This window comes from Sinocyclocheilus rhinocerous, unplaced genomic scaffold (genome assembly GCF_001515625.1).
Source record: "Sinocyclocheilus rhinocerous isolate Xijiao unplaced genomic scaffold, SAMN03320098_v1.1 scaffold503, whole genome shotgun sequence".
NCBI lineage: Eukaryota > Metazoa > Chordata > Actinopteri > Cypriniformes > Cyprinidae > Sinocyclocheilus > Sinocyclocheilus rhinocerous.
The window spans coordinates 1,486,450-1,495,899 of NW_015643185.1; the positions used below are offsets into that span (position 1 = coordinate 1,486,450).

Below are 9,450 nucleotides of genomic sequence, written 5' to 3' on the forward strand. Positions count from 1 at the left end.
CCAGGAACTTAGCCTTTTCTGTGTTTAGACCATAGAATGTAAAAAAAAAAAAAAAACAGCTTTGTAACTGTTTGGGTTGCTAATGTTAACGTTACCAACAAAATAAAAATTTAGCATCGGCAAATAATAATATACTGCCCCCTTCTGGCCAGAAACAGTTTATGTTTTATGCTTTCTAAGTGAAAGTACCTAACAGAAAGGCTGTAAAATACATTTTGGTCGTTAGGGTGTACAAAATGGCGTATTAATGCGGATAATTAAGTATAAATTCAAGACCTGTCGTTTTTATACATGTCATAATTGACATTTAAGGTGCTAAAATGAAAAATTCAGCCAAAAATGGTTAATAATGTAATAATAATAATAAACGTTAAATTTGTATCATTTCCCAAAAGTTGGCTAACGTTACCTACATCATCAGTGAAAATCAGTAAAATGAATAAATACGAAAAATAAATAGCTATTTATATATGACACATGACCAGGCATTACGTTTGGAGGGAACATCTGACGAAAACAAATAATAAAATAAAAATATTAATTTAAAGTATCGAGTGCTTATAAAGGTCAACGGAAATTACTTCGTTTGTTGTGTGCAATGAAAGTAATATGACCTGTTAAAATAGACCAGTTTAACCTTTTCAGATATTTTAAAGTAACAGAGAGGAACCATGCAGACAGTCATATTTCCATAGAATGATTGAGTCAAGCGTCTCGGTGACGTACTCGGGGATCAAGTACAGTTCAGGGAGGAGCGTTGAGCAGAAGTCCTCAGATGAACTAAACGTTTAGTTCTGTCTCCCAAGAGAGTGATCGTGTACGAACAGATTCAATGGCACTACGTTCAGCTAGTGATTCTCAAATATTTATAATCGGATGCGGCGTCTCGGGAATTGGTGCAGCTCAGAAATTACTAAAACACGGTTTTCATAATGTACACATCATAGAAGCGACTGCGAGAAGCGGTGGGAGAATACGAACGGGCAGACTGGGTATGTACAGGCATATAATTTGATTCACTGATGGAGAAATTTAGGTTTTATAAGTTATTTAAATTTGTTTACTTTCGTCATCTTATATGATGACTCGCTGCCGTCTCCTGTCATTTCCTATGACAGGCCTACATGAAAATGGGTTAGCATGTTATTTTTACTTAGAATCTAACGATGTGTATAATTATACTGATATGTAGCATTCAGTAGCACTGCAATGTGTTTTGCAACTAGTAACATGTAGCGACTGTATTCGTGGGCGGAGCTTAACTGCACTTCTGTAAATGGGGCACTTTGTCTGTATCAGTGGATCTCAACCAGGGACCTTAGCAAACTTAATAATTATTTAAATTTTTGGAATGAAAAAATTAACTGTAGTTAGTTAATGTATATATATATAACCTTATATTGGGGGGCCTTTGATTCAAAAAGGTTGAGAAGTGTTATTAAGGTTTTGAGTTAAAGTCCATTTTTTTCTATAGCTGTTGGGTTAACACGTGAACCCAATAAAACCACACTGGAATACGGACAGGCAAGGGTCAACTATGTGATGAAAGTACATTTTAACTAATAGGTTGAATCGTTCTGAGGACAAAGGTATTCTTTGTAAATGTCAGGTTAGGGCAAGTTACAAACTTAAAGGAACACGCCACTATTTTTGAAAAATAGGCTTATTTTCCAACTCCCCTAGAGTTAAACAGTTGAGTCGTGTTCCTTTAAGCAATTTTTTAACTACAGTATTTCTTGGCCACAATTAATGGTTTGATATACTTTTTTACCTTCAATGTTTTTGCTGTTTTCTTGTGTTGTTTTGTATTATACTTGTTTTACTTTTTAAATTTAGGCATATTGCCACAAGAAGTCTTATGTGTTTTCAGTGTTGAATATTTCAAATATTTTCAATTTTCTTTTGTTGCCAAGACTAGAATGTACTCTGGGAAGTATTCAGTAGAGTGAAAGGCTAGCCCTGGTCTTCTCCATAGATGTATATCACATTTATTTTTTTCCATTCATTCAAGGTGATAACATTGTAGAGATCGGCGCCAACTGGATCCATGGCCCATCAAAGGAAAATCCAGTATTTCGTTTGGCATGTGACTACCAGCTCCTTGACAAAGAGTCAATGTCTGAAGAAAACCAGACTATTGACATTGGTGGTCATCCGCTGTTTGTTCCTAACTGGTTTACCAGTTCAGGTCGGAAACTGGGGCCTGAGACGATGGGGCCAGTGATGGACTTTTTCATGAAATTACTGGAAAAAAGTCAGCAGTTCCATGACGGTGGTGGAGAACCTCTACCGAGTGTTGGGGAGTTCATCAAGGCAGAGGTTGAACGACTGGCCCCTGAGGAGTGGAAGGAGGACCAGGCTAACATTGCAATAATAATGGCCATGATAAACACACTGCTCAAGCTGGAGTGCTGTGTCAGTGGAACTCACACGATGGATGATGTAGGCCTGGGAGCCTTTGGCATGTATAAGACTCTTCCAGGATTGGACTGCATTTTCCCAGGGTGAGTGATCAGAGCCTTTTCTTGTACATTTTGAAGTGCCTCAATTATCCAATTCCAAAATGCTAAATCTTGTAAAGTTTGCAAACTAAACATGTTCATGCACTCTTTTTCCTCCTAGAGGTTACGAAGGTTTAATTGATCACATGATGATGGAACTTCCCAAGGACGTAGTCTTGTACAACAAACCAGTGAAGTGCATTCACTGGAACTACACCAAGAATGGACCAAAAACTACAGGAACATCATTCCCTGTTATGATTGAATGTGTTAATGGAGAGACATTTGCAGCAGATCATGTTATTGTCACTGTCCCACTGGGTACATATAGATTCAGCATGACTTGTTGGCTTAGTGAACAATTTGCATCTAAAGCTTATTTGCAGCTTATAATATTGGTTTGGTAATTGCAAATAGCATAATCTATTCATTTTAAATGCATGCACTTTAAAGTTGATTTTTAAATAAATACACTGGGAACAGTTAATACAAAGTACTGCCTTTATAGAGTGGTGCAGGTATGACATCAGAATCCAGAAGACTAGTCATCGCTGGTTCCTTCAAGATTTTCCTATGGGGTTTTTGTAATGGGGTTTTTTAATTTATGAGTAAAATAAAGCTTGTGGTAAACATAACTTGACGATACTATGATGTTTTGTTCTATAACACACACTCACACCCCAAACTGTCTTATTTAGTCACTTATTATGAACCTACATTTTCAAAAATAAACATAACTGCTTCAAAATGTGCTTTTTCAGTATAGGTGTGTGCAGTTTACATTGTAAAACAAATGTCAAAGCATCGTCATGTTGCCTTTATTTTACTCATAAATTTAAAAAAAATTATAAAACCCCATAGGAAAATCTTAAGGAACCAGTGGCGAATTAGTATTCCAGGTTTTGATGTCATACCTGCACCACACTATTTTTGTCTGATTTACAAAGTCAGATGATTGATTTAGTTTTTTCTCCTCATTTTCATAGTATAGCTCAGCGGTGGCGAACTCCAGTCCTGGAGAGCCGCAGCCCTGCAGAGTTCAGCTCCAACCCTAATTAAAGCTCACCTGCCTGTAGCTTCCTAGTAACTGTTCAGACCTTGATTAGCTTGTTCAGGTGTGTTTGATTAGGGTTGAAGCAAAACTCTGCAGGGCTGCGGCTCTCCAGGACCGACGTTCGCCACCCCTGGTATAGCTTATAAGATTTTTTAAAAATATATATATAATTTTCATTTTTTTATATAAATAAAAAAAATTATTTTCATAATGTTGCTTCATAACTTTATTGTTACAGTATCTGCAAGGCCTTTAACTCATCTGATGTACATTTTTCATTACAGGATACCTGAAGAAGCACCAGAGCACTTTTATGAGCCCTCCTCTTCCACTGCACAAATTGCACTCCATCCAGAGAATGGGCTTTGGGACCAACAACAAGATCTTTCTTGAGTTCGAGCAGCCTTTCTGGGATGAAGACTGTGAAGTGATCTACCTCGTATGGGAGGACGAGACACATCTTGCTGATGTTGTTTCTGATGTAAAGATGTCCTGGATTAGAAAGTTAATTGGGTTCAATGTGCTGAAGCCCACAGAGAGGTAAACATAACCTTTGATTTTGATTTTCTTTGATCTTCAAATAGTGCAATTTGCGGCATTATAAATCTGACATTTCTTTTCTGATGTTGTGCAGATATGGACATGTGCTCTGTGGATGGATCGCAGGGTGGGAGTCTGAGTACATGGAAACTCTGTCTGAACCTGAAGTGCTGCACAGTGTCACACAGCTCCTGCGCATATTTACTGGTAACATTTTTACTTTGTACAAGAGATTTACAGCTTAATAGGACATCCTTTGATGGGGTCCAAAAGTCTGAGACCACGCTGGAAAAGTAGGATTAAAAATCTAATTTAATACCTGGAAATATACAGATCAGCTAACATGAATAAATGAATAACCTATTAAATTTTTCATAATAATTTTCAGGAAATCCAACTATTACACCAAGGAAGCTTTTAAGATCTCGATGGTTCCATGATCCCTATTCCTGTGGATCTTACACCTATGTGGCCAAAGGTTGCTCAGGATATGACATAGATAACCTTGCTGAACCCTTGCCACTGAAAGGCTCAAATTCTAAGGTGCAACTACTCTCATTTTGTCAATGTTTGTTCAAGCAACTAGCTTTCATTCTTCTTTATGAGCAGTGTGCTATTTTCCCTTTACTCTTGCATTTCTTTAAATTATTATTTGATAATATCTTATAAACATGAATGACACTTTGTTTTTGCAGTCTTTGCAGGTGTTATTTGCAGGAGAAGCCACACATGGGTCTTTCTTCTCTACAGTTCATGGAGCGTTGCTGAGTGGCTGGAGAGAAGCAGAGCGTCTTATAACTCACTACACTCCTGCCTCTGGCTCTGTCTCATCTAAACTGTGAAAACTGTCCTCCTGTTCTGAAGAGTAAGAAGGACAGACAGTCATTTTCATGAGATCTGAAGGATTTTGTGCCTTATAAGGGGATTAGAAGGAAAATTTGAATTTAATAATGACTTCTGGTTGTATTGCATGACAAATGTTCAACATGCCGTCCAATGTTATTTAACTGCATTCAGCAAATGTTGATTTGTGGGTATCTCAAAATTTCAAATCATTTTCACTAAATGCCTGTACAGTACTTTGTACAAATGTTAATTGTTTTTTTTGTGATCTGAATTTTTACTTCTAATAATACTTTATGAAGTAGGTTTGTTTTGTGTTTTATAAACTTACATATAAGAATGAAAAAAATCGAAGTTTTTCTGGTTTAATTGATATAAGGAAGGAAATTGTTCCTAAATAGTAAGCCTACTATTTAGTTAAAATATTTGGACATTGTTCAAATGAGACCCTCTAAATTTGCAGGTAAAACAATAAATGTTATATGAGCACTGAATTTACCTAGAATTGATGTTGTCAATCCCGTCCAGTAGGTGGCATTATGCACATATGTAGTTGCTTCTCAACTCGTTATTAAAGCCACCGAAGAAGACGATTCAGCGATGCAAATATGGCTTATCTTTTAGTCAACAATAAAAATAACTTTCCTGAATTTAAATAACCGGTGAGTGGTATGTCATACGCCTGCAATTGCAACATTTATTTTATTTTATTTATTTCCTAAACAAATCAGAACTTAACAGAAAAATGTCATATTTTTGCTGTGAAGTTAGCGCAGTTTATTTACCACGTGTATTTTATGGTTATTTTAGTTTAGCCAACTGTGAAATTGCATGGTGATGATAAGATGATGATAATGCAGTCTCAAAAGTAATTTCGATTTAAAAAAAAAAAAAAACGCAAATACGTCGTTGGGCAGAGCATTGATATCTGCCTTTTTTGTTATAGTTCTGGTTCAGCCTTTGGAAGGATTCACGTCCAGTCTCAAGAGGAGCTAGTGCAGTTGAATTAGAGCTGGGCATCAGAAGTCAAAGACTTGGTTAAAATGGAGCAAGGTTTGCCATCTGCAAAAGCAATTTCCCAGCACTTTATGAATGGATGCTTAAAAAGTGAAGATGACAGTTCGCTGACCTTGCAATCAGACTTCATTAAGTCAGAAATACAAGTTAAAGTGGAACCTGATCAAGATGACTCCTCATTGCTTGATGTGAATGAACTAGGAACATTTCCTCATTCTCAGGGGTATATTAAAGAGGAGTTTTTGGACCTTGGTCTGCAAATCTTACCAACTGGCCTAATGCCTCCAGTTGAGATGGAAGAAGAGCTTGAAATCACAAAGAACACACACAATTCTCCAGATGAACCTCTGAACAGAAGAACTGACTCATCGAGCAAAAGAAAAAAATGCACAGACAAGCAGAGAACAACGAGAAAAAGAAAATCAACAGAGCGAACAGAACAAATGATACCAAATGAAATTAATTCTGATGTGTCAAACGAAGGAAAGAAATGTTTAATAATGCAGGGAAATGCTCCACGGCATCCAGAGAAAGCAGGTAAAGGCAGAACATCCAACAAACATCACAAAGAAGAGCGATTTAGTTGTGAAACCTGTGGGAAAGAATTCCAGCGGTCAGATCTTCTCACGGATCACGTGAAAATTCACAGGAGACAGAAACCATACGCTTGTGATCATTGTGAAATGAAGTTTGCCAAGCCCTCTTATTTAAAAATACACTTGCGTAGACATGCCGGCGACAGGCCTTTTCCATGTAACCAGTGTGAGAAGAGGTTTTTTGACATCTATGACTTAAGGGTGCACCAGAGAGATCACACTGGAGAGAGACCTTATATGTGCTCTGAGTGTGGGAAGAGTTTTAAACGTGTTTACATACTTAACAAACATAAACGGACCCACTCAAAGGAGAGACCTTTCCAGTGCTCTGTGTGTGGTAAAGCATACAGATATGGGTACAGTTACAGGTTGCATCTAAAAGACCATCTTGATTAGGGTCAATGATGTGTATCGGCATATTTCTTAACAATGAAAGGGTCTAAATTTGTATTCCTTCCTTAAAGGATAAATGTTTCCTTATGTAACGTGGAAAATGTGTTTTTAGTATTTATTTAATTTGAGAAGGCTTTTTGACTGAAATTGACTAAAATCATGTTTTGATCTATGCTTTTTATGGTGGTTTGAATGAGTCATCTCCTCATGAATGAGTTTGTTCCACTCTTGAAGAGTGTATAGTTTGCTCATGTAGTTGTCCAATGATTTATAATAGACAATACTTTTGCTTTTTACACATTTTTAATGTTTTACAAGCAGCTTTCTGTAGCAAGCTTGCATTAAAATGAGAGGATTACAGATTTAAGTCTCAGTTCTCTTTCTGACATTTTGTGTTGGAAGAAATGTTTCACTTCAGAAGAATCAGATGTGGCATGGAGAAGATATCACAAAACAGTATAGAATCAAGTTTGTATGAAGTAAAGTATCAGCAGCACTGTGAAAACAAACCTTGCTTGAGTGAAATATTGACAGAATGGAAATGGTTTGGAAATAAAGGTAATTTCGCCATGATGGCCCATGTTCTGTACACATATATGTCAATATCTATACTACCGTTCCAAAGTTTGGGGTTGATTTTTTTTTTTTTTTTTTTTTTTTTTTTTTTTTTTTTTAATTAATTGGAAGAAATGTTTCACTTCAGAAGAATCAGATGTGGCATGGAGAAGATATCACAAAACAGTATAGAATCAAGTTTGTATGAAGTAAAGTATCAGCAGCACTGTGAAAACAAACCTTGCTTGAGTGAAATATTGACAGAATGGAAATGGTTTGGAAATAAAGGTAATTTCGCCATGATGGCCCATGTTCTGTACACATATATGTCAATATCTATACTACCGTTCCAAAGTTTGGGGTTGATTTTTTTTTTTTTTTTTATGTTCTTGAATTAATTCTCTTATGCTCACTGAGGCTGAACTTGATTTGATAAAAAATACAGTAAAACAGTAATATTATAAAAAATTAATACAATTAAAAAACTTTCTATTTGGATATACATCCACAGATTCTTCAGAAATCAGTCTAATATGCTGATTTGCTGCTCAATAAATATTTCTTATCAATGTTTTTGAGGAAACTGCAAAGTATTTTCTAAAAGTAAAAGTAAAACATATATTTGTAAAATAAATCTTCTGTAACATTATGAACTTTACTGTTAATTTCAATCAATTTATTGCAACCTTGCTGAGTAAAAAAAAAAAAAAACTTACTATCCACAAATTTTGGAACAGTATAAATACAAAATTTTGTCATCAGTTACTCACTCTCATTTTGTTTCAGACCTGTTTGGCTTTCTTTCATCATTGACCTTCATTGTATGGATAAAAACATTTGAAACAATCTTCAAAATATCTTATTTGATGTTCCGCAGAATAAAGAAAGTCATACAGGTTTGGAACAACATGAGGGTGAGTACATGTTGGGGTGGACTATTCTTTTTATATTTCTCCACCAGAGGGAGGCCAAATGCTTTACATTCTGACCACTCCTGAGTTTTGCGGAGTAAGCAAATGCCCAGTATGCAGCCAGTTTCAATAGAACTGTTCAGATCGAAATGTTGACAATGCTGGCACAAATATTTAAAGTGTTTTTGTTTTAATATTAAAAATGGCATCTTTTGCAAATTCATAATTTTAGTATAAAGTAATCAGTAGTGTATTGGATCACATGGGTTTATACGGAATAAGAGGAAAGAGAATATTCTGTGTGTGTTATGGTGGAGTCATGTAAATTATGTACTAAAAGCGTAATTCAAATGAATAATACCACTAATGAATATTTTTAACTTGTAAATTTAATGATAACACTACAACTGTTTGTGCTTTTTGCGTTTATATTTTTACAGTTTTGTCTATGGTGTGCCTTTAAAAGCCTGCAGCTAAGGTTACAGATACACTACGAGAAGAATATGAATCCATTGCTGCCCCTGATTTGGAATCTGAAGTCTCTGATAGTGATGGCCCAGAATGCCACCATGGCCCAGATGTGACAGAGGGTCAGAAAACTGTCCTCACAGACTTCAAGTTCTCATCTGAGTAATCTAGTGATGAGGAGAGTGAAGATCGTTTGAGTCGATGGAGTAAAGGAGACTCTTATTGGAGCAAATATCCTCCTCAAAGTGAAATCAGGACCACCTCACGGAGCTGTCCAGGGCCTGCATCAGGGTCTTCAGTAGAGATGCCTAAAGATGCCTGGGAACATTTCATGAGTGAAAACATCATTGATGAGATCCTGCAATGCATTTGCATTTTTGGGTGGACTGAGAGCAGCGTTAGCAAAAGGCAAAATGTGGCAAAAGATTACTAAAGAAGAGCTAAAAGCCTTTATTGGTCTGAGCCTTCTCATCGGTGTAGAGAGAAGTTGCAATGTCCCAATCCGGGAACTGTTTATGGATCCGTTACAGAACCCACTGTATAGAGCTACCATGTCTGTTGGTAGATACCAA

The 9,450-nt window shown here is 36.3% G+C and overlaps 2 protein-coding genes across 2 annotated transcripts; both read left to right on the plus strand.

Moving 5' to 3' along the window:
- The first annotated feature begins 733 nt into the window (after nucleotides 1-733).
- On the plus strand, nucleotides 734-5,205 carry paox (polyamine oxidase). The gene is made up of 7 exons (XM_016574571.1): nucleotides 734-992; nucleotides 2,012-2,504; nucleotides 2,623-2,822; nucleotides 3,840-4,095; nucleotides 4,190-4,302; nucleotides 4,484-4,638; nucleotides 4,791-5,205. Exons 1-7 carry the CDS (start codon nucleotides 833-835, stop codon nucleotides 4,935-4,937), a joined length of 1,524 nt encoding a protein of 507 aa, XP_016430057.1. The 5' UTR covers nucleotides 734-832; the 3' UTR covers nucleotides 4,938-5,205.
- A 128-nt stretch (nucleotides 5,206-5,333) lies between these two features.
- Nucleotides 5,334-7,436, plus strand: LOC107757115 (zinc finger protein 37 homolog). The gene is made up of 2 exons (XM_016574495.1): nucleotides 5,334-5,600; nucleotides 5,885-7,436. Exon 2 carries the CDS (start codon nucleotides 5,982-5,984, stop codon nucleotides 6,945-6,947), a length of 966 nt encoding a protein of 321 aa, XP_016429981.1. The 5' UTR covers nucleotides 5,334-5,600; nucleotides 5,885-5,981; the 3' UTR covers nucleotides 6,948-7,436.
- The last annotated feature ends 2,014 nt before the right edge of the window (nucleotides 7,437-9,450 follow it).

Bases quoted from the DNA above. Each gene is read 5' to 3' on its own strand.
- paox (XM_016574571.1), top strand. From the start codon at position 833: ATGGCACTACGTTCAGCTAGTGATTCTCAAATATTTATAATCGGATGC. The intron at 2,505-2,622 runs GTGAGTGATCAG...TTTTCCTCCTAG, and splicing joins TTGGACTGCATTTTCCCAGG to AGGTTACGAAGGTTTAATTG. The intron at 4,096-4,189 runs GTAAACATAACC...GATGTTGTGCAG, and splicing joins GTGCTGAAGCCCACAGAGAG to ATATGGACATGTGCTCTGTG.
- LOC107757115 (XM_016574495.1), top strand. From the start codon at position 5,982: ATGGAGCAAGGTTTGCCATCTGCAAAAGCAATTTCCCAGCACTTTATG.